General features: G+C 40.3%; 1 protein-coding gene and 1 long non-coding RNA gene across 2 annotated transcripts in view; one reads left to right on the forward strand and one right to left on the reverse strand.

Annotated features, from left to right (window-relative positions):
- Nucleotides 1–2,369: 2,369 nt before the first annotated feature.
- The window catches only part of stk17a (serine/threonine kinase 17a), a 31,003-nt gene continuing 8,736 nt past the window's right edge, over nucleotides 2,370–24,636 (reverse strand). Inside the window, exons 2-7 of the mRNA XM_032551143.1 lie at nucleotides 20,900–21,112; nucleotides 17,038–17,185; nucleotides 9,878–10,004; nucleotides 9,734–9,782; nucleotides 4,992–5,171; nucleotides 2,370–3,697 (exon numbers count right to left, since the gene is read on the reverse strand). Coding sequence (XP_032407034.1) covers nucleotides 3,307–3,697; nucleotides 4,992–5,171; nucleotides 9,734–9,782; nucleotides 9,878–10,004; nucleotides 17,038–17,185; nucleotides 20,900–21,112 — 1,108 coding nt within the window. The 3' untranslated portion in view covers nucleotides 2,370–3,306. The remainder of the gene's footprint in view (nucleotides 3,698–4,991; nucleotides 5,172–9,733; nucleotides 9,783–9,877; nucleotides 10,005–17,037; nucleotides 17,186–20,899; nucleotides 21,113–24,636) is intronic.
- LOC116711690 (uncharacterized) lies at nucleotides 12,077–21,003 on the forward strand. Its single transcript, XR_004337306.1, has 4 exons — nucleotides 12,077–13,400; nucleotides 13,533–13,674; nucleotides 14,171–14,294; nucleotides 20,908–21,003. It is a non-coding gene; the product is annotated as an uncharacterized LOC116711690 (long non-coding RNA).

Raw genomic sequence — 24,636 nt, forward strand, 5'->3', positions numbered from 1 at the left:
AAGAGGAGGCTGGTAGAGGAGTTAGGAGACCAAACAGGAGAGCCAGAGGAGGTTGAGGTCATATATCGCTCTGACATCATCAGGATTTGGTTTGTGACACAAAGCAGGATGCGGTTATCTGTTAGTCATTCAGCCTGGTCTAAGTTTGAGAGTCTGGCTTTTGGAGGTAATCCATGCCGTTTTACAGTTTGTATGAATTATTTTTGAGAAAAGCACTTACTGTTTTGCAAATGTAGAGAATGATTCGAGAAATGCACCAAACTGACTTAGAAAAACTGTACCAATACCTTTACAGTCATGGTCGCTGTACAGCGTTGTATGTACATACAACATACAATAAATACTATAGAGATTATAATGTACATCAGTGTAAGTTTGGAACAAGCTAATTTAAAAAGAATTAACCCAACAGTCATCTTTATGGACCGTGGAGGAAGCTGGAGTACCTGGAGAAAACTCATGCCTGAAAGGGGAGAACATGCAAACCGAAAGCCCCCAGGCCGGGATTCAAACCCACGACTTTCTCACTGCAAGGCAGCAGTGCTACTTTTCCACTGGGCGGAAACCTGAAGAAACCTGAGACAAAAAAAAAAATCTATACCTGGCATCCACATTCATTAGTCTGACAAAACAACTGATCATCAAAATCCTCATATCGTTTTCATCATTAAAGTTTTTATACCCATCAGCTGTAACAGCTTATCCTTCCTGAGCCTGCTTTTAAAATGCTCCTTAAATAAAACGGCTTTAACTAGCCACATAAAATGGCACTGGTTCATGGAAAAGCTTCTCAACTCTAGAGAATGTCTTTCTGTATGTTGCTTCTGCCTCCTAGTGCTAATTTGAAGTCATTTCAAATAAATAGGAATACCTAACCAGAAATCAAGGAATTTATCTTCCAGCTAATCATTTCTAAAGAACATCTAATGAACCCAGAGAATTCCTCTGTCCATCTCTTCTGAACTACAATATGCTCAAACTGCCATTTGTTCTTCTGTTTGCCTGCTCTGATGTTCACAGATATACACAACTCTTGACAATTTGAAAATATTTATTCACAATACATAACATTTCTGCTACAAATATGTTCCCATAGTAATAAATCTTGGATCACAGAGAAAAACAGACACATCTTGTATCTATGGAGCTAAATCAGTCTCATAATTCACAAGTGCACAGGACAAGACCCCCAAATGCACAAATCCACAACTGTATTTTTGATGCAAACACAAATATCTCATGATTTCCAAGCTGCTTCTGGCCTGAGTAATGCTGCATTTGTGTGTGAATGTTGAGATCCCCTGACATCTCAGAGAAACAGCAGCACAGATAGGAGACAGTTTGATCATGAACATGTTACTGAGTGTTTGTAGAGACTCATCTAAATCCTAATTCAATAGCAAGCATGTACCGACTGACAGATGAAATCAGAAAACATCAGATAGGTTAAACAGGTCAGCAGAAGTCTTCTTCAGTTAAACTTGTGACTTTTTCCTTGTGGCTAATTAAAACAATGGATATAAAACCAAGAACCAAAACACATTTGTTGGCTTAAAGATACAAGTGTATATTAGGGCCTTTGTAGATAATCATACATTTTTTGACTTTATGAGCTCAGAAAATTTCCAAGTTTTTTCTAGAAAATTTCAAAGATTAGTCTCAGAGTTTGAGATTTTTTCTTGCATATTTACTCCTTCATCTACAATGACCCTAATAAAATATAATAAGTGCATAAAGACGTGCAATGCAGATCATTTCAGACAACACTCAGCTGCCTGAGTTCCTAAATACGGGGCCCTCTAGGGGACATGGGGAATTATTTTTTTTTGCGTTCCCTCGCAAAAGGTTTTGTGTTTCCTCGCAGTACTGTACTGATCAGTTATGTGGCATAATTGAATACTGTAAGCCTTTCTTACGGTGGCCGTCGTACTTTCTACTTTAATACAAGGCTATGTAAGGTTTTTCCATGAATGTTAATATCTTGTGAAATATCTGAAGTTTTATATCTTTCTTTAGGATAGAAAGGCACCCCACTAGAACGGCCGAAGGTAGTCCACGTAGACAACACTCCTATGCAGTCTAGAGATTGTCCAAATGGCCTGAATGGATTGTAAGTACCCTTAAGTACCCTGGTAATGGCCTCAACGCATCTCACAGTTGCACAATTGTTCCTTAGACTTAGACTTCGACTTAGACTGGATAATGCAGCACAACATCAGCTGCAAAAGGTCACATCTCTCCAAAAACACTTCATGTATGCTTCAAAACTAGACTGAAGAGCAGTCTACAGGAGATCTGATCTCCTGTTGGTATCATAGATACCCACCCCCAACATGGACTATTCACACTCCTACCTTCTGGCCTGACGGTCAACGACCACATGTACAATAGAAGAATAGAAGAATGGATGAATGGAGGCTAATTTGAGCCATCAGTCGTCAGTTTGGACAGGGTCTTGTGGCCCTGTTTCAGCCAGTCTGGGGAGAAATCGAAAACCTAGCCATCCTAGTGCTAGAGGGCTCCGTACCTAAAGCTTCATGGGGTCCATCCAAAGCTGGATACACCAACACCCTCGTGACCCTTTCTGGAACTCATTAGTGTATTTGTAGCTGTTGCTAGGTGATGTAGCTACATGCTAACAGTTGGGGCTCTTCCAGCCAGTTTGACTCATTCATGGTGAGAAATTCTGAGACCATGAACCCCAAGGTGGGTGAGCTCAGCAGCAGCAGGAGAGGCAGAAACTCCTGGTTCTAGACTCAGACTGCTTCCAGGGCGTTGCCTGCGTGACTGAAGGTCCCTCTGTTAAAAGATTTCAATTTTACATCTTATGGCTGAATTTGTGGTTGCTTTTAGTTCTCCACTGTTTAAAGTAACAGATGCTTCCATCATGTTACTATATGTCCTTTAATATCTACACAACCTGCTGGTGGTAAGTGAATGTGGAGTTGGCACAAATGAATAATGAATGAAAACATTAAACCCAAATATTCTACATTTCATGTGAAATTCTTCCAACCATTGTTCTGAATTCTCTGTTTGGACAGCAGTCTGTCCAAACGGTCACTGAGTTGTACTTGAAGTGCCTGTTAGTTCTAGGCTTTTGTCTCTCATGAAAACCCACAGAGAGATCAGCCTGAAACTGTTCAGTCTTTGTTTGGTCTGGATCCGGGTAGAAAAATACAATTTAATGACAATCAAGCAACAGTAGCTGCTGCAGGAGAACTAAAACACATTATGGGAAGAAATAAATGTAAATAAAGGAACATTATTAAAATCAAACAGCTTAAATAGTGTATGTGCTGTTTTCTAGATGTGAGTGCTGGTGGGGGTCAGTAGATGCAGTCTCTCTCCAGGACGCTGAAGGATCTCAAACCTGAAGCGTTGTGAGATCGCCTTCTGGTCTGCAGAGAGCATCACCTCCTTAGAGGTTGAGCTGGAAGTCTGGTGGCCCTGATCCAGGGTGTAGGCAGCCAGAATGATCAGCTCCTCCGTCATTGCTGCCTCTCCTTCCTCACTTTCCTCTTCCTCAGCTATGCTGCTGCTGCTGGCAGGTGGTGCACTGCGGGTGGAGCTGCTGGTAATGCTGGGTGTCTCTGGATCCTGTACTGGGAGCATCTCCTCCTCCATCATGGGTCTCTGGGGGCCTGTCCTCTGAAGCCAGGGGTGTGTAAGGCACTGCTCCACTGTGGCCCGCTCTCTGCAGACACACACACATTGCAGCACACACTACCTGGAAGTGGAGCCAACCAAAGAACTTCTTCACATTTTGTCTGTTTACAACCACATACATGGATAAGTTGAAAGAACGGTTAGGTTTTAAAACAATATTCCAAGTTTTGAAGATCTAACTGAGAAGGCAATTATTTAATATTTATAGAAATAAGGAAATTGATATTTGTCTCAATCTCTTGACTGTAATGGGTTTCTGCTCTCTGGTGGCTCTTAATACTCATTATCTTCTGTTAAATAGCATGGCACAATATTAAAGTTTAAAGGTGGTATTTTTTCATCTTTTTATTACATAAATATTTCAAAAGAGATTTTTAATCTCAATGGGATTTTTCTGTTGAAGTAAAGGTTAAATAAAAAGTAAAAACTTCCGTCCTGTTGCATTAACCTGTCCCACGCACATCTTTTCCCCACAATTTGTGGAACAGGCAGCAGATTTAATTTGCGGCTCCCCCTGGGCTTTAGACCCAGAGCATCCAGATGTACCGGTGGAACTCTGATCAAACATGTCAGACTGTGTAGAAATATTTGTACCACCTGCCTGAAAAAGTATTGCTTTAAAGAAACTGTCCCCATTTGAAGCCACAGCTCACATTTGCTGTTTTGGACACAGCTTTGCGCTTTAATCTTCATCATTAAGCATATGTAATGATGACAAAAAAAATGGGAGATTTACTAGCAGTTACCTTCATACAGACAGTAATTTAGTGGTAGTTCTGCTGAAACATTCAGCTGTCCATGAGGTCAGCCGCAGACATTCATCTTTTACATTTTTACAAACTCTGGTTTGGAACTGGAGTAAACTCTATTCTACCTTCTAAATGTACGTCTGAAGTGCATGTTTCCCACTGACAACATTTAACCATTTTTTCTGATTATTTTTCACCAAATCTCTATGACCGCAGCACATTTGCAACCATAAACTCCAACATGTTGGAGTTTACCCACGAAGCGGGTTTTATTCTCCAGGTAAGGGGCGTTTCACTTCCATGCTGACCACTGATTGGTCAGTTGCTGACAAACCACTGGACTGGTTTCCAGGTGGCATCATGATTCTACAAATCACCCAGCAGAGTACGCCACACATACTTTTCAGAAAACATCTAGAGCTTTTCTTCTAAGATACACTTTTGCAGTATTTTGTGCTGGTATGCCATATGGAATCCCCCAAAATGCATCAAACTGGAAAAGCTGAAGCAGTGTGAGCACTGCGCTGCATCCAGATGAGCTGCCGTGTGTCTGTGGAGAAGGTCTGAACTCACTGTGGCTGTCTGCGGAGCAGCATCTGGATGAAGGACAGCGCGTCCTGGTTCAGCTGCTGCAGCTCCTCGGCTCCATAGCTTACATTCAACTGAGAGATGTTGAGAAACGTCTCCTGTTTGTTGTTGCCAAGGAACGGAGAGATTCCTGTCAGCATCACATAGGCCAGAACTCCAATGCTCCTGAGCACAGAAACAAGGCATCTTAAAGGGTTTTAACTCTGAAGGTTCATCCCTCACCGCATGCTCCGTGCTTCACAACTGCTATAATGTTCTTATCAATCCTGGATTGCTGTTTTTAGTTGATGTTACCCACATCCTCAATCATTTTCTGAGAATGTAAACGTTTCTAAAATCAACAGCAGTTTGTGAGGAAAGTTTCTCTGCTGTGGCAAGTCCTAAAATGTGGAATAAGTTACGGTCATACTGGCCGTAACTGAGTGTGCGGAGTTTGTTTAAAACTCCTTAAAACAGAGGAGTTTTAAGGAGTTCTTAAAACTCCTTTGTTTGCCTTGGCATGTGAGATGTTGACATTAGCTTCTGCTTGTTTTATTAGTCTTTTATTACATGTCTGGTTATGTATTTTAAAGTATTTTATATATATATATCATATAATTATGATGTATATATGTATTAGTTACAAGACTCATGGCGGCGCGGGTAGATGCAGCGGCTTTGTGCTCACCGACTCGAAGTTCGTCTTTTCCACTTTGCTCGGTTAAAAACACCTACAACCGACAAAATTTACTGGCCATTGGTCAAGAAATCGGGGGAAGTCTGTCACGGGAGCTTTTCCGTGTCCACAACAACATTCCGGTCGATATTGCACGGACACTTGGCTCTCCCTGGATTACAATCCCAGTATCTACGACAGGGCGACGGCGCAGAGATCGTAAACAAAAGAGGGGGTGTCGCAGCGGCGTGTTAGCGAGGGTCAGGAAACAGCCACACAAACCACCGCTACCAAGCATTTTTCTCTCCAACGTGAGGTCTCTCGCTAACAAACTGGACGAATGGAAGCTGCGGATTGCAACTGACAACCTCATCCGGGAATGCTGCATTCTGTTGATCACGGAGAAGTGGTTAAATCCAACCATACCGGACCCGGAGATCGAGCTAGCAGGCTACACAGCACATCGACAGGACCGATCAGCGAGCTCTGGTAAGAAAAGAGGAGGTGGACTATGCGTTTATGTAAATAACAGCTGGTGTACGAACTCCACAGTAGTTGTTAGCCACTGTTCTCCCGGCGTGGAGTTCATCACAATTAAATGCAGACCCCGATACCTCCCACGTGAGTTTAACGCCATTCTACTCACTGCGGTTTACATAGCATCGGATGCTAACGCTAGCTCGGCCGTGGGACTCCTGCATGATACTATCAGTAACAACCAGAACAAGTACCCCGAGGCTGTTCACATCGTCTCTGGGGACTTTAATCATGCTGATCTGAAATCAGTCCTCCCCAAATTCCATCAACACGTAAAGTGCACAACCAGGGGTGATAAAACTCTGGACAAGCTGTACACAAACATCAGACAAGCATACAGGGCTAAACCCCTAGCACACCTTGGCCAGTCTGATCACGTGTCCCTGCTACTGATCCCTGCTTACACCCCCCTGCGGAAACGTGTCCCCATTACAACCCGGACTGTCACCATCTGGCCTGAGGATGCCTCTCACCAACTACAGGACTGCTTCCAGAGAACTGACTGGGAGGTTTTTGCACATCAGGACCTGGAGAACTACACCTCAGCAGTCTTGGACTACATCAGGTTCTGCACGGACAATGTCACCAGGAACAGACTCCTGAGGATCTATCCGAATAGGAAACCCTGGATGACTAAGGCGGTCCGGGGCCTCTTGAAAGCCAGGAACGCTGCTTTCAGGTCTGGGGACAAAGCACTCTACAGTTCTACCAGAGCCAACCTGAGAAGAGGCATCTGCCAAGCTAAGGCATCATACAGAGGGAGAATAGAGAAGCAGCTCAGGAGCAACAACACCAGGCAGGGTGTTCAGCACATCACAAACTACAGATCCAGCAACCAGCCATGCACGGAGGGAACCACTTCCCTGGCAGAGGAGATGAATATCTTCTTTGCCCGCTTTGAGGCGACACCTACCACAGCTCCATTACAGCTGCCTGTCCACAGCAGCTCTGCTCTCACAGTAGAGGAGAGTGAGGTGAGGCAGGTGATGAGGAAGGTGAACCCAAGGAAGACTGCGGGACCTGACGGTGTGTCGGGACGGGTGCTTAAAGACTGTGCAGACCAACTGGCTGGAATCTTCACAAAGATTTTTAACCAGTCCCTGTCTCAAGCCACTGTCCCTCCCTGCCTAAAGTCCTCTACCATTGTCCCCGTGCCGAAAAGAACCAACATCAACACCCTGAACGACTACCGTCCAGTGGCACTCACACCGATCATCATGAAGTGCTTCGAGAGACTGGTGCGGAGTCACATCCTCGCTGGCCTGCCTGCTGAGCTGGACCCTCTCCAATTTCCCTACAAAGCAAAGAGGTCCACAGAGGACGCTGTATCCACTGCACTTCATGCTGCCCTGACCCACTTAGAGAAGCAGGGGAGCTACGTCAGAATGCTCTTCGTGGACTTCAGCTCAGCATTTAATACCATACTTCCCCAACGTCTGGTGTCCAAGCTAGTAAACCTTGGGCTCCCATCAGCCACCTGCAGTTGGATCCTGGACTTCCTAACAGGTCGCTCCCAGAGGGTCAGACTGGGCCCCCACACCTCCACTGCTCTGAGCCTGAACACCGGATCGCCACAGGGTTGCGTGCTCAGCCCCCTTCTCTACACCCTCTACACTCATGACTGTGTCTCCAACCACCTCAGCAACAAGATCATAAAGTTTGCAGATGACACGACTGTTGTTGGTCTCATCTCAGGCGGGAAGGGGGAGCTGGAGTACAGGGATGAGGTGAAGCGGCTGTCAGAGTGGTGCAAAGTCAATAACCTGCTCCTCAACACCTCCAAAACAAAGGAGCTGGTGATCGACTTCAGGAAGAACAAAACGGACATCCAGCCTCTCACCATCAGTGGGACCTGTGTGGAGAGGGTCCCAGTGTTCAGGTTTCTGGGCATGGAGTTGGAGGACAAGCTAACCTGGAGCACCAACACCAAGGAGCTGTTGAAGAAGGCACAGCAGAGACTGTACTTTCTGAGAATACTCAAGAAGAACCGTCTCCCCTCAGACCTGCTGCAGGCCTTCTATCACTGCTCCATAGAGAGTGTGCTCACGTACGGTCTGTGTGTCTGGTACGGCAGTAGCACATCCGTGGACAAGAAGGCGCTCCAGAGGGTTGTTAGGGCAGCAGAGAGAACCATAGGCTGCCCCCTCCCCACTATGGAACAGATTTACACTTCCAGGCTCCACAAGAAAGTTTTGGACATTTTAAATGACTCTTCACACCCTGGCCATGGTCTCTTCCAGCTGCTGCCATCAGGCAAGAGATACAGAGCAATAAAAACCAGGACAAATCGCCTAAAAACGGTTTTTACCCGATGGCAATCATGGCACTAAATTCAAAGGCATAAGAACTTCTGCTCTTGACACCACTTTGTTAAAAATGTAAATTATGTTGCGACACCTCCAGGCGCTCCATCTTCTGATGTCTATTTATTTCTCATTTTGTACTATTCATTTCTTTATCTTTGTATATTATGTATATACACATAACCTGCATCTTAACTCGAGTCGAGCAAATCTCAATCTCGTTGTAATCTGTTGATGACAATGACAAATAAATCTTATCTTATCTTATCTGCTACAATCCTATTTCTGAAGGTTGACAGCTCTTCGGATTATACTCTTAAAATAAATAAATACTTCTTAAGGTAGCAGTAAATGTGTGGCTGTTCTAAGTAATCAATCACCTGAAATGTATGTACAAGTCCACTCAGGGATGTTTTGAGTCATTTACAGATTCTAAAAGCGTAAACGCTTAAGTTTTGTAATAATGTCAAACAGATGGAAATAAAAAATAAAAAAAGAAAAGAAAAATATGGCCATTTGAATTTTGGAAGTCTGAATTCCAAAATTTAGAGAAGACAGCTTCCAAAATTTAGGAAACTCAGACCTCCTCAGGTCTGAGTTTTTTCTCAGACCTGAGGAGCAACTTTACCTGACTGCTCATTTACATAACTGTGCATTAACCCCACCCACCCAGCATTGTCTGTCAGCAGCTAGGCCATTCCTGGGAAGGCGTGCAGACAAAAGTTTTCATCCAGGTGAGAATATATATTTTTAAAGGTTTTCAGCTTCTGTCTTGTGAACCTTTAAAGAATACTCCTTATCATGGAGTATTCAAAGCACGTCATGGTTTCCTTATATCTTCAACTAGCTCTACTGACTTGTTCCCACTTTTGCCGTGGCGCGTCACATGTGCTAAAACAAGCATGCATTGCAGCAGTTCAACTGCAATAAGTAAAGAAATAAAATGACCACATCTCTACTTATAATGGACCACTTCATCAGAGTGAAGGAAACAGACATTTCTCTTTGTGTGTTCCCTACTGTACTCTCTTACAGGATCAAGTGAAGAGCTCTAAGGGCTCAGTGGACACACATCTGTAGAACAAACAGTCTCGATTTAACTTTCCCCAGACAAAACTATCTAGTCAAAGACTGAAAATGGGGCCTCAGGAAATACAGAAATTTTAAATAGAACACAGTATTGGTGGCATGTGCCCGAGTACTTGTTGCTGGAAACTGAAACATCTTCGTACCACATATCTGTTGCAGTGCTTATAGGCTCGTAGTTGAGAATCTCAGGAGCTGAAATGGAAATCAGAGAAATAAAGCTGCATCATTCAGAATCAAATCTGTATGAATATTTCAGGCAGCAGAGATCAACATAGGATGTGGCTCACCAACATACTCTGGGGTTCCCATTATTTCCCTGAGTTCATGGTGGCTGCTGACCCTCCTGGACAGCCCAAAGTCCACAATCTTAACGTCCCCCAGAGGACAGCTGCTGGTCAGCAGGATGTTCTGAGGCTGACACAACACAGCACATGCTAGCGTTAGCCTGCAACCGTTCTGGAGGCGCATCTTTTCACCTTCATGCACAGAATAAAGGTTCCACATTTATTTGTTCATTCTACGCTGCAAAAACACAAAAGCTTACCAAGTAGTTTTGGTCTAGTTTCTAGTGCAAATATCTTAGTACATTTGAAACAAGACAAAACTAACTTACAAGTAGTAAGTTTGATGAAAACGTTCTAGTTCTATAGGCATATTACTTCACTTACAATGTAGGAAAAATGTCTTTTTATAAATAAAACAATCTGTCAATGGAACTAAAACTTTTTCATCAATATTAAGGAATTATTGACTTAAAGCAAGCTCATATATCTTGCTGAAAAGTTACTTGTAAGTTAGTTTTGTCTTATTTTAAGTGAACTAAGATATTTGCCCTAGAAACTAAACCAAGATGAAGTTGAAGTGGCAGAGGCTTTGGTCAGTCAGTCAGTGATTACTTATTTCAACTTTATTTGCAATTACAATCAGAAGTGGTGCAGAAAAACCTATGTCAAAAACATATTTTTGTAAAAGTTAGATCCTGTAGCTTTAACTCTTTCCTTACCAAACTAACTCCAGACCAAAGATCAAACACACAATATGGGAAATCAAATTAAAATCACAGCCAGCATGCATGGGTGGGCCCCACTTGGGTTTGTTGTGGGCTACATGGGTAATGAGTGCGCACGGGTTTTATCTGGGCAAACTACATGAGACCCATATGGTTAACCTAAAATGGGACCTATATTATTGGCCAATTTGGGCTAAATGTATGGGCCCTATTCAGCATTAATGTGGGCTAACTGGGAATGGGACAGAAATAGGCAACGCTATATGAGACCCATGTGATTTCAGTATCATAGACCCAACATGGGAAGCCCACGTGGGCTGACCACATTGAACCCACATGACATAAGCATGGGTTGACCGTATATGGATAGGACCTGGGCATGAATACGTAGGCCCTAGTAGTTTTTTATGTGGACTAATGGGACAAAATTGTAGAACATCTTAAGAGACAATGTGGTTACCCTGTCACTTTCAAACTTTTTACTACATGTCAAAAGCAAAAGCTGCAAGAGCAAGATTATCAAAACTTGGAAAAAATTACCCGAGATGTCATCTTGATGGTCTTTGCCAAGGCAATTGTTACTCAGCTGGCCTCTAATGGAGTTGATATAAGGTAAATTGTAGAAGCAATTGTATAAATTTTTCCTTCTATAAAAGGGAAACCTTGGTGACCTCGACCATTGTTGAGGTCAAATAGACGATGGTGACCTCGTCTTGGAGGTCACCATCCAAGGAGAATATATTTTGCTGATAGGACAGAACATCCATGCCCGGCTAATGATTGAACTTAAAACATGCTCACTGTATGATCTAGTATTTACAAACACTAGGCTTCCAGAGGACCAGGATATTGCCACTAAAAAATAATGCTTCAATGCTTTATTCTTTAAACCAGTTGAGTATTGTTCTAGCTACACTTTGAACCCATAACATTTTTTCTTTTTATTATTTTACACTAGAACAGTCCAGTCCAATCCTGCCTGGATGTCTTCTAACATTTTTGTGACATCATCTGTTTTAAATGTGTGCCATGCCATGTGTACATAAACTCATCTTCTGCTGCTTACTCAATAGGTCATGGTTCAGAGTTTACTTTTGTCCTTGCTATTTTTATTATCAAATGGATGTTCAGACATCCAAAGTGTTTCTTGCAGCCTGTTCGCAGCAGGATTAAATTCTTATTTGGAGAACTAGTTCAGATCAGACCATTGTGAAAAACATAACAAAATGTTTAGAAAATAAATTCAAACAAAACAAAGTAAAATTTAGTTTTTCATATATCTGCAAACATTTTCCAAGTAATCAGCATAAATAAAATTAAAAAACTTAACATTTCTGTTAATGATCCATTTTATATCTTTTAATCTGGTTGCAATTTAACCTTTTTGTTCATTTTTGCTGTGTTGGCACCGTTGCCAATAAAGGTTGGTGAATTGAAGTAGACTATCCATCCATCTATCCATCTAACACCCTAAAAAAATTTGCTGCTCGTAACAGTTCGAATGACCAGAAAACCCCAAAAGAGACTTAATTATTATTATTATTTTTGCGTTTCTTTCGGGTGATAATTTTTCTGATATTGTTAACACATACACGCCCACACGCACGCACACCCTCCCCCCACACACACCCCCCCACACACAATAAGCACATTTTGGTGCAGAGTGATTTCAAACTCCGCACTATTGTGGGCCGCCATTCTGGTTGCTGAACTGGTTCATTTAATCGCCAATGCGGCAGAATAAAATCGGTTTACTAAAGAATCTAAGTTGCTAGCAGAGGTTGTTTCAAAGTGTCTTGGGAAGATAAAACCACTTGCATGATTTAAAAAAAGTAACTACTCTGCTTTCATTCTGTGTACATGGGCTTTTAATTAAAAATTAAAAAATCTCACAGCCAATCAAACCAGCATTTATGGGTGGATCCCATGCATGCATGCTGACTTGGCTGGGACCCACCCATGCAAGGGTGCAGTTTTTTAATGAAACTGCATTGAATCGTTTTGTTGTGGGCTATATAGGTAATGAGTGGGCATGGGTTTTATCTGGGCTAACTGCATGAGGCCCATATGGTTAACGTAAAATGAGACCCATATTGTTGGCCCATTTGGGCTAAATGTATAGCGACTATTCAGCATTAATGTACAAGAGTAACCGGGAATGGAACAGAAATGGGAACACTATATGGGGCCCATGTGGTTTCAGTATATTGGGCCTAAAAGCTATTTTGTAAATAAAATGAAGGCATAGTAGTTAATATTTTTAAATGATGTTTGTTTTATCATGTAAGTGACACTTTAAAAGGTTTTGTTCTGTCAGAATTTGTTTCAATCTGCAACTGTTGTGTGTTGGTCTATAGAGTAGTCTTCAGTGGCCAAGCCTGAGTCAAAGATTGAAAGATGAAGAATTTCTCTTTGATGTTTTTGCAATATTTTGCTAGCACTTATGTGAAATGTACTTATATTTAAGTGTATCTCTTGTTCTTTTATATGTGCAATATTTTAGGATTTATTAGTAATATTTATTAGTGATTTTCTAAACTACTCTTAAGATTAATACTACTATCTTAATCCTGTCACAGAAACATTTTAAATGAGGATATTTGCAATAGAGAAACTGTTCAGTGTTAACAATATAAGGCTTCAGTGATTAATCTATACAAAGGCTGTTTTGCCTTAAATATTGTATTATTATTTTTTGGAAAAGCCCAAATGTTATATGAACTGCACTAATAAAATATATACTTTTTGCAGACTTCAAGAGCATCAACCTGTGAAGATCACCTTTTAACAATTTGAAAAAGGTAGACATACATACATACATTAGTAAAATGAAGCATACAAGAGTGAAATAATAACAAACCAATTAATAAAAACAAAATGTATCATGTATTCTGATTTCAAAATGTTATCTTGTTATTGTCATTGTACTTAAGGTTGCCATGGTTACAGAAATTGGAAGAGCGTCCTTAGATGATGCAATACCACGAGCTTCCTCATGTCAAATGAATTGGCAGTCAAAGTTGAACCTTTTTGGCCAACATGGGAAACAAAAGCATCTCTTTGATGTTGTGTATGGTAAATATACATTTTTATGGAGTAACTTTTTTCCACTTTTCTTTCTTAAACATTTGTTAATTTATTTTGGTTGTTATATGCATTTTGTTTGTCATTTTTAGTAATCTTTTAGGTTAAAAAGGTTAAAAACTGAGACTTAATTTTTTTGTTTTATTTGCATAGTATTCTTTCACTGTGTTAAGAACATAAGTTTTGATAGATGACAAAATTTGAAGGTAATATTGTTTGTATTTCAAACAATATTAACAAAATAACTTTATAAAACCATGATAGAACCTTTCTTATGCCAGTAGTTGATTTATATAGATGGGTATATTTTAAATTTACAATAAGAATATAGTTTATGTACAAAATAATAATGACTCAAGAGCGCTTTTGATTATGGCATATTTCTGCAAGCATTTTTGCCCCCTGAAGGGGAGATGAAAAACTCATGAATGTTACATTGTACTAAAGTAAAACACTAAACATTTTCTATCTTTGCTTGTCATTTTAGGGGCACTTAAAAGAAATGGATCCATCTACGGAAAAGGCACTCTCGAAGTGGTTTACTGGAGCCTGTGACAGAGGTGGAAATAGGAAAGTTAGAACGACTAGGGAGGCTGCTAGTTCAAATTCAGGTGGGCAGGTATTTCAAGATGGACAGTTTCAATAATGTATGAGAGATTTCTAAGTTTAAGCATGCATGTGGCATGTAGGTTATTCTTAAAAATGTTTGACAAAAGGATATATATAGGTGTGTGTATGTAAATATACAGTACATACATATACAGTATATATCTATTTCTATCTATCTATAGATATATATCTATATACACATACATACATACATATGCCCGCCCGCCCACCCACGCACGCACGCACGCACGCACACCCCTACACATCCCCACACGCCGATTTTAATGGGCTTTAACTGGGTTTTCAGTGGAACCCAGATAGTTGACTTACATGAGGCCCATGTATATGCTTTCAGGAATGTTTACTGGGTCTTAATAGAACTTCAACTGGCTAGCATGGGTAACAAATGTGTATTTTCACCTTTACCATGACGGACCCATATGCTTTAGCCCATATGGGTTTAATAGGCCCATATGGACTGGGTTTTCAGTGGGAGCCAGATGCCTTATCCTTGTAGAAACAATGGGGTCTTTCTCACCTAACCTGGAAGTTAATTACATTCATAGATATGCAATCTTGATCAACAAACTAAAGTCCTAAAATGCTTTAGTATAAAACTTGTAAAAAAAAAAAAGAAGAGAGATGAAAAATTTATTGTGGTCAAGGCTTTTTATTTGGTACCGTATTTTTTGCACTATAAGGCGCACCTAAAAACCTTCAATTTTCTCAAAAGCAGAGAGTGCGCCTTATAATCCGGTGCGCCTTATATATGGACCATTAATGAGCCACAACAGGTCTCGCAACTACAGTAAGCAGCCGCCGACTTCATTTTCCCCCGTAGAAGAAGAAGCACGCGGTGCACGCTGGGTTTTGTGTAAAGACCCCAAAATGGCTCCTATTAAGAGACACGCTTAGTTTAAGCTAAGAGTTTAAGCTCAAGGCGATCAGTCACGCAGTAGAACACGGGAATAGAGTAGCAGCGAGAGAATTTAACATGAACGAATCAATGGTGCGGAAGTGGATATATATTGTGATAATGTTTGATTTACCGTAACAGTATCAGACTGTTTTTTACATGTTTATTAAATCGAGGAAAAGTTCCCCTCCACTATGTTATACCTTGCTGTTGTTAAAAGATAAACTGTGTCACGAAAATACCACGTCTAGGCCTGTCACGATAACAAATTTTGCTGAACGATTAATTGTCTCAAAAATTATTGCGATAAACGATAATATTGTTTGAAGACCTTTTTACACTGATTTAATGGAAATGATGTAATAATGCATGCGATTTCCTGCCAAAGATAGATACACTTTATTTTCAAAAGAACACTTAACACTGGAACTGATAAACAAAATAAACAAAACTACCAAAAACAAAAATAAAATGGATTCTCAGTCTCCATTAACAAAAAACGCACTTGAAAAAAAACTAAACAACATAAAGCCAAAGTGGAAATATATACTGAATTCAACCAAAAGAGTGGAGATTATGAAGTCTGTATACTATGTTGCCCTTCAGTAATCATTAGATTTAAATAGAGAAGATGGGCACATCCAACTACCTGATGCAATAGTTCACACTACATGATTTTTGCTCCTATTTTTCCCCTTACAACAATCTTAGAACGTTGGTCTTTCTAAGATTGTATGGTGTGTTACGGTAGATCGTCGTGGCCGCTCCGATCTAAATCAGGGGTTTTCCCCGACTGGGAGCTTAACGCAGCCTGTTGAATGTGACAGGTTTTAAAATTAGTTAACTGGACTTGTAGCCATTATTTTGTGCCCATTGTTGGACACCACAAGGCAGGAACGAACCCGATCGAACAGTTATATTTCTGTCGGCTAATGTGTGGTCTGTCAGGTTTTGAAAATGGGCCGACAATCGGCCGACAGCTCTAAGATCGTGTCGTGCGCGCTGGGCTTTACACTAAGGAAATGAGGAAGGGGGGGGGTCAGTGGAGAGCACCGGAGTTGAGCCTTTTTTTCATTCAGTGTCATTAACAGAAAAAGAAAAAGGCCGGAAGAGACGATAATGCCTATAATTAAAATGATGTCTATAGTTTTAATTTATCGTACGATTAATTGATTTATCGTTTATCGCGACAGGCCTAACCACGTCACTTACATACATACATACACATATATACATGTATATGTACATACTGTATATATATATATACAGTATATATATATAGAGAGATGATGATAATTTATTTCAGACAGACATTTCACCAACAAAACATAATAACAATAATAAAGACTTTCATTTTTCTAAGTGTAGATACAATACCTTACTTTTAAATTTACATACATTAAATATATATATATATGTATGTATGTGTGTGTGTATATGTATGTGTGTGTTTGTATGTATGTATGCGTGTAGGGATGGGCAAACCTATATAGGCCACCATGGAGACCTCTAGCAAACCCACTTGTTACCCATATTCTAGCCCAATTCAGACCCAATCAGGGCCCAGGAAAATATTTCTCAAAGCACCCTTATGGGCCTCATGTAAGTCAACCATCTGGGTCCCACTGAAAACCAAGTCAAAGTCCATTAAAATTAATACCTGGGTAAACCCATGTAGGGCCATCATGGAAACCGCAGACAAACCCACTTGTTACCCATATTCTAGTAAAGTTATATTTACGTGGGCCCTACGAGGGCCCACGTAAATTTTTTCCCCATATGGGGCCCATCTAGGTATGCTGGCTGGGATGTAATTTAACTCTACTGACTTTCAGGTCCAGGTGAACCACGTTGTTGTGATGGAAGAAGGAGACTCCTTCTAGGATCTGTCTCATTAGTCTCTTCACATCTTCTTCACTTAAGGCCTCATCATCACGATCTGACACACACTGGTTGAAGATCTCTCCTCCAGCAGCACTGCAAGCCAATTCAAACATGATGTAGAAATTATTTACCCTCTTATTATGCCAGCAATAAATCTCAATACTCTGAGTTGTACAATGGACAAATAAAAGAGCAAATAATATATTACACTGCCAAAATGAACATTCAAAATGATTAATTTCCAATCATGCAGAGCAACTTTGCCATCGTTAAGAAAGTCACAATTTGAATCCTGAAACTGATACCAATACTAAGAAAAATACTCAATAGTCTCAACTTTGGAAATAGCAGCAACAGTTTTTTAAGACTGATTTGCAATTATGAGAAAAAATATAATTATAGCATTACAATATTTTTACCTTATTGAGTAGAGAGGATTTCAGCCCTCATTAAAAATATTTATAATTTAAAAGTGTCACTTCCAAGTTTGGCAAAACAGTAAACAACACTTAATGTTAATATCTTCATTCATGCATATGTGTATATTAGATTCAGTAATGTTTGTTTGTTTGGACTCCCATTAGCCGTAACAATCACTACTCTTCCTGGTGTCCGCCTAAAAAAAAAACGTTTACAGTGAACCCTCGCTGTAACGCGGTTCACCTTTCACGGCCTCGCTGCTTCTCAGATTTTTTTGTGCAGTTTTTGTTTCACAGTGCATTGTGTTCTGCGTCCTGATTGGCTAAACAGTCTCCGCGCTTCTTCTCTATATACTGTAACGTGCCAATAACTTTACGGTATTTAAATATACGTAATGCAGCTTGGCAAATTTTGGCCCAGAAGAAAAAAAAGCAACAACAACTACCGATAACTATGTTCTTTTCTCGGAAAAACACACCTGCACCACAGGCTTCAGAAGAAAAAGACACTACAGAGAGGAGTCAGGCCGCAGCGTCACAGTCAGAGGAACAGTGAAATATGCGAGTCACAATTTGCCCTAGTGTACTTTGTATTGATGATTAAAATTATTATTTTACTGTAGTTATTTGTAAGAAAGCATTCTATTTGTTAAAAAAATGCTTAGGCCTGAAAACAGGTTTTGTTCTTTGGTTTCAATGTAGAGTATTTTAGTAATTATGCTGTATAATAATTGTAAAAAATAAAGGTAACTACTTCACGGATTTCGCCTATCACGGGTTCTTTTTGGAACCTAATCCCCGCGAAAAACGAGGGTTCACTGTATTACAAAAAGAGTTATATAAATGTACAATTGTAACACTTTATATAATAAAACAATTAAGCTACATTAGAAACATATGTATTTTTCATAAATGTGCAATTGTTACACTATATTAATTATTTGTCTTAAACTTTATTTAACCAGGTTAAAAAAAAACCAAAAAACCCATTGAGACCAAGGTCTCTTTTTACGATGGTGGCCTGACTAAGAAGTTATCAACTCACTTGAAATAAAACTGGTTGATTTACATGGAAAGTGCAATTACAGAAGAAGTAAAGTGGAATTACTGTAAACAATGTAATAGTGCAATGGAAACGTATTTAGCAAATTAGCCTATTATAAAAGTAATAAAAAGTAATAAAAGTTGTTGTTTTCCCCCATGTTCACTTGAGGTATTATTCCCCACATTGTGAACCTTAAAGAGGCTGAAGGCATGATTCTCAGCTAAAGACCAACAGATGCATCTGTAAATTACAGTTTGTGTTTAGACTGTGGACGGAAACCAAGAGAGCCACAGAAAAACCAAATGACATTCTTTGATTCCCATTTCATACACAACCTCCCCAAAATGGGCATAAAACCTGTCCTATAGCCAATACTTGTGGTGTTTGGTTTATGAAATCAAATCCTCTCCAGCCTGATTATGTGTTCTGATTTTCTTGAGGTGGTGGCAGAAATAGCAAAGCACCATCAAATATAGTCATGTAATTATGGGGTCCACTTGAATGAGGCCATTTGCATAGTTCTCAGATCACTTTCATCCCAGGTCAACACAAAAAACAGAAAAAATAATGCTACAGACACTGAAACCTTCACCCTCTGTCTAACTTAGATTAATTTCCTCTGACCTGTGATAGTTTTTATGAATAATAATAATAAAAAAAAAAAAACTGTCAAAGAAAGTGATAATTGCGGCAATCAAGAACATACAAAGTGTCCCCTACGAGAACTGGTGTATTAAGTTTTATCTCAGAGGAAGCTGGATAGGAACAGAGGAAGCCTTGTGAGCAGCAAAATGCATTCGAAACCACTGGCAGGGTAAAAAAACAGACAGAAAAATAAAAGGTCCAAATGATTCTTGGTCATAAACATATTCACTATAAACCAGTATTCAATACTATTGGTGCTAATAATTATTGACAACAATACCAATAAGCAGAACAGAGACAGACAATGACATAAAGAGAGACACAGGAAGTCAGAAAGGCCTTTTTGATCAATAAAGCATGAATGAACACATGCACACACATACTATGGGAACTAAGTGAAGCAGTGTGATGAGAACACTGACAACTGGTACAGCTACTACAGTCAACAGCATTTTGTGTGTGTTTGCTCTGAGGAAAAGAATAGTTGATCTAACTAAAATAAACTGCTTCAATTGATAACTAGTGGAATTAGGTTTATCCAAGTTCATTTGTGTAACTTGACAACTTAATAATGAAATGTTAAATGGTAAAATGGCCTGTACTTGTATAGTGATTATTCAAACCCAGAGGACCCCAAAGCACTTCACACTACATTCAGTAGTCTGGGAAGTCACTGTAAGTCTGCAGAAATACTGGTAATAGTTGTGGGGTCAAGCACAGATAATCATTCTAGTGTGGATCATAATGCTGCATAGATTCAGATTCAGATTTATTTATATCCCAAATGGGCAATTGATGTTACAGCAAGTACAAAAAACTAAAAGACAAAGTATTGAAGATGAAAAAAAACTAAAAAAAACATAGGCAATGCTATTTACCGGTATTCTATCAAGATGGTGCATTTCCAGGGCACTGACTTCCGGTCTGTTCTTGTGGGAACTACTGTATTTTCCGCACTATAAAGCGCACCTAAAAACCTTCAATTTTTTCAAAAGCAGAGTTTAAGCTCAAGGCGATCAGTCACACAGTAGAACATGGGAATAGAGCAGCAGTGAGAGAATTTAACATGAACGAATCAAAGGTGCAGAAGTGGATATATATTGTGATTGCACTAATGTTTGATTTACCGTAACAGTATCAGACTGTTTTTTACGTGTTTATTGAATCGGGGAAAAGTTCCCCTCCACTATATGTTATACCTTGCTGTTGTTAAAAGATAAACTGTGTCACGAAAATAACACGTCACTTACCTCGGGGAAAATAATAAAACAGCTTTTTATTCATTTTGGGAATGAACGGAGTTTTCAGAACGCTGGTTTGTAATCTATTAATAAAGTTTGACTGACCTATCTGACTATTTTGTTGACATTCCCTTTAGCGCAGTTCCATCTAATGGATGCATAACATAACCCCAGCCTCTACTGTAGCGTCTATTCTATGCCCCTTATAATGCGGTGAGCCTTATTTATGAAAAAAGTTTTAAAATAGGCCATTCATTGAAGGTGCGCCTTATAATGTGGTGCGCCTTATAGTGCGGAAAATATGGTACATATTGAGAATGGGGCCCACACGGAAAAAATGGGATAAAATGAATAACTTTTGCTGATCATTAAAGTTTGCCCTTTTCTTCCCTTAATATTAAACATTTAACATTTGAGATGGAATAAATGTGTTTTTATGTTTATGTTCTGTACTCACAACTCCAGAATAAGCACCATCTCTGAGGCCATCTCGTAGACCTGGTGGAGTTTGACCATGCGTGGACTAGCTGTGGCCAGCTCAAGCACTGCAATCTCATGAATGATCTCCATCCGGCAGTCCTGTCCTTTCCGCCTCTTCCGTAAGAACTTTGCAGCATACTCACGCCCCGTGGAATTCTCTATACACTTTCTAACCACGGAAAACTTCCCCCTAAAAGAGAGGTACAATCTCAGAACAAAGCACAAGATCTACAGTATTTATAGCCACATTATTGTCATGTATAGCCAAAGTTTTTGAGATTTTATAGTTAAAACCCACCTGTTTAGAGTTGATTCATCATCATATTAATGTGTAATGACGGCACTTGACAATTGATGACTGTGTGTTCTACAACTTTGTTTTTTTTGTGTGCATTTTTGTGATGTAAACCACTTTGAACTGCCTTGTTGCTGAAATGTGCTATACAAATAAACTTGATTGATTGATTATTGATTACCGTAACATGTTGGACTTCTCCTTGGTACTAAGCAAATAATTCTGACTGCTACAGTCCCAACAGGACGAGTTTAAAGAGAAGACAAAAATAAAAACTAAATAAAATGGGTCCACTGGTAACACTGGTTTTGGGTAAACTTTAACACTCACTGACTGACTCCACCCAAAGGTGTTCTGGTTTATACAATAGAAAGAGAAAATTTGTCAAACAGCAGCTAAGAATTCAGTATAGTATGAAAAAGTAGTTGAAAGGAATCTGGTAAACAGTGTTTGAAGAATGTTGGAAGTGTTTCTATTAGTTTGCCATTTGCTATGACCTAAATAAGGTTGGCACAGTGAAGGTGGCCTCATGTGGAACAATGTCCCACATACCGCCGCAGGCACAGCCTCAGAAATGAAATGATGGGACATGATGGGTCTGTATGGTGCCAGACTTCTGGTCAATACTGGCAGTCTGCAGCATCAGCCTGGCTAAAGTACTGACCCAAAAACAGAACACACTGCACATGCTTGTATGACACCAGCTACAACCCACAGTGAGCCATGAGTACACTTTGATATATTTCAGAATCTGAACCTTTCTGGAAAATAAAAACTGAAGAAATATAATGAACTACCTTTGGATTTGCTAACAAAAGATCTGAAAATCACTCAGGAAGAAAGAACAGTTTAACTTGAAATAACTCCAGAATTTGTATGTCTTACTTTAATGTGTATTACCCTATCTTTCTATAATTTGACAATTTGCTTCTGTTTCAATGCTTATGTATTTTAAGCAGTTTGCTTTGCCTTCAAAAAGTTTTGCCCTTTATAGGTTTTTGATCTGTTTCAGATCATGAAACAAATGTTACCATCAGACAACACGAGTAAATATACATGTAATTTTCAAATTATAATTTTATTCATTAGGAGAAGAAAACTAACCAAACTTACCTGACCTTATAAAGAAAACATAAATTCATTGTGTGTAACAGCACTTAGTTAATACCAGTGCTTGTAATATTACAAGTGTAAGTGTATTACAAGTTGACCTCAGTCCTAAAGAAGAAAGCAATTGCTTCAATAGAACCTGTCTAAAAGCATGAAATAGGCTACAGGATCTCAAACAGCAACATTTAAGAGCCGGTAAGAAACAAAGTTTTAGTCGAGCCAAGAGTTGCTGGCTGACTGAAATTACTCCAAGGAAATTACACCAACGACTCAACCAGGAGATGACATAGGAAATAAGAACATCTAAAATCAATGTCCTGTCATTCAATGTCGGTCATTTAAATCTAACCTCAAAACTCACTTTTTCAAACTTCTTTGTTCATTTTAATGTCATTATTTATTGTAACCATTTATTGTGTTTGATTATATTGTTATCTTTTTATTGTTTTGTAGATTCAGTGTTCGGTGACCTTTAATGACCTGAAAGGCATGTTCTCATAAAATGTATTATTGTTACCCACCATGGGCTTTGTGCAGTGCAGTGGGCTTCTGCAGCAGCTTCATGTGAGTCAGGAGGATCCTGCTGCCTAGAAGCATCACATCCCATCACACGAAGAGCATCGAAATAGATGAATTCATTTAAATACTCAAAATATCTTAGATCTACCCACCAATCTTAATAAAAAGAAAAACATTTTAAAGTTGGTATTACATCATTTTAAGTTGCAATAACAGCTCACAAAAAGTGCAACTGTGTTCGGTTGACAGGCAAAAATTTCTGGTCAAATTTTTAATAGTTTTCAAATAATGCAATATTTGCTCAGTTAAAAACAAAACGTGTTTTAAATTGCAATCCATTTGCTTCTAGAAATCATCAAAGATAAATTACAGTGAACATAAAAGTATACACAAACCTGTTAAAATGTCAAATGAATGTAATATAAAAAAAAAAAGTTACAAGTCCTTTCAGAAAGATACACATGTCCAGGTGCACCCCACCTCCTGCCCAATGACTGCTGGAGATAGGCACCAGTTCCCCTGGCGAACCTTCAAGGATAAGCGTGTTGGATAATGGTTGGATGGATGGATATAATAACCATAATAATGTTTGTGCATAAGTATGCAGCCTCTAATTGGCAAAAATGTTACCACCTGACATTTTAAACAGAGTAGGGCTGTTGTAAACTAATATTTTACTAATTGAGTATTGTAAAGATTATTCTTACGATTAATTGAGTAATCATTTTTTAAAAAATTTTTTATGAAATAAAATATTGGTAAATCTCTCCTTGGGCCGTCACCTCATCGTGGTGGCGGGGTTTGAGTGCCCCAATGATCCTAGGAGCTATGCTGTCTGGGGCTTTATGTCCCTGGTAGGGTCACTAAAGGCAGACAGGTCCTAGGTGAGGGACCAGACAAAGCACAGCCTGAAGACCCCGATGATGAGAAACAACTTTGGACTTGGTGTTCCCTCGCCCGGACGCGGGTCACCAGGGCCCCACCCTGGAGCCAGGCCTGGAGGGGGGGCACGATGGCGAGCGCCTGGTGGCCGGGCTTTTACCCATGGAGCCTGGCCGGACTCAGCCCGAAGAGGAGACATGGGTCCCCCCTCCCATGGACCCACCACCTATGAGAGGGGGCAAAGGGGTGGGGTGCAATGTGGGATGGGTGGCGGCCGATGGAGGGGGCCCTGGCGGTCCGATCCTCAGTTGCAGAAGCTGGCTCTTGGGACGTGGAATGTCACCTCTCTGGTGGGGAAGGAGCCGGAGCTAGTGTGTGAGATTGAGAGGTTCCATCCATCCATCTTCTTCCGCTTATCCAGGGTCGGGTTGCGGGGGTAGCAGCTTCAGAAGGGAGGCCCAGACTTCCCTCTCCCCGGCCACTTCTTCCAGCTCTTCCGGGGGAATCCCGAGGCGTTCCCAGGCCAGCCGAGAGACATAGTCCCTCCAGCGTGTCCTGGGTCTTCCCCGGGGCCTCCTCCCGGTGGGACGTGCCCGGAACACCTCACCAGGGAGGCGTCCAGGAGGCATCCTGACCAGATGCCCGAGCCACCTCAACTGGCTCCTCTCGATGTGAAGGAGCAGCTCTGAGTCCCTCCCGGATGACTGAGCTTCTCACCCTATCTCTAAGGGAGAGCCCAGCCACCCTACGGAGAAAACCCATTTCGGCCGCTTGTATCCGCGATCTCGTTCTTTCGGTCATGACCCAAAGCTCATGACCATAGATGAGGGTGGGAACGTAGATCGAGAGCTTCGCTTTATGGCTCAGCTCTCTCTTCACCAAGACGGACCGGTACAGCGCCCGCTTAA

The sequence above is a fragment of the Xiphophorus hellerii genome, chromosome 21 (genome assembly GCF_003331165.1).
Source record: "Xiphophorus hellerii strain 12219 chromosome 21, Xiphophorus_hellerii-4.1, whole genome shotgun sequence".
Taxonomy (NCBI): domain Eukaryota; kingdom Metazoa; phylum Chordata; class Actinopteri; order Cyprinodontiformes; family Poeciliidae; genus Xiphophorus; species Xiphophorus hellerii.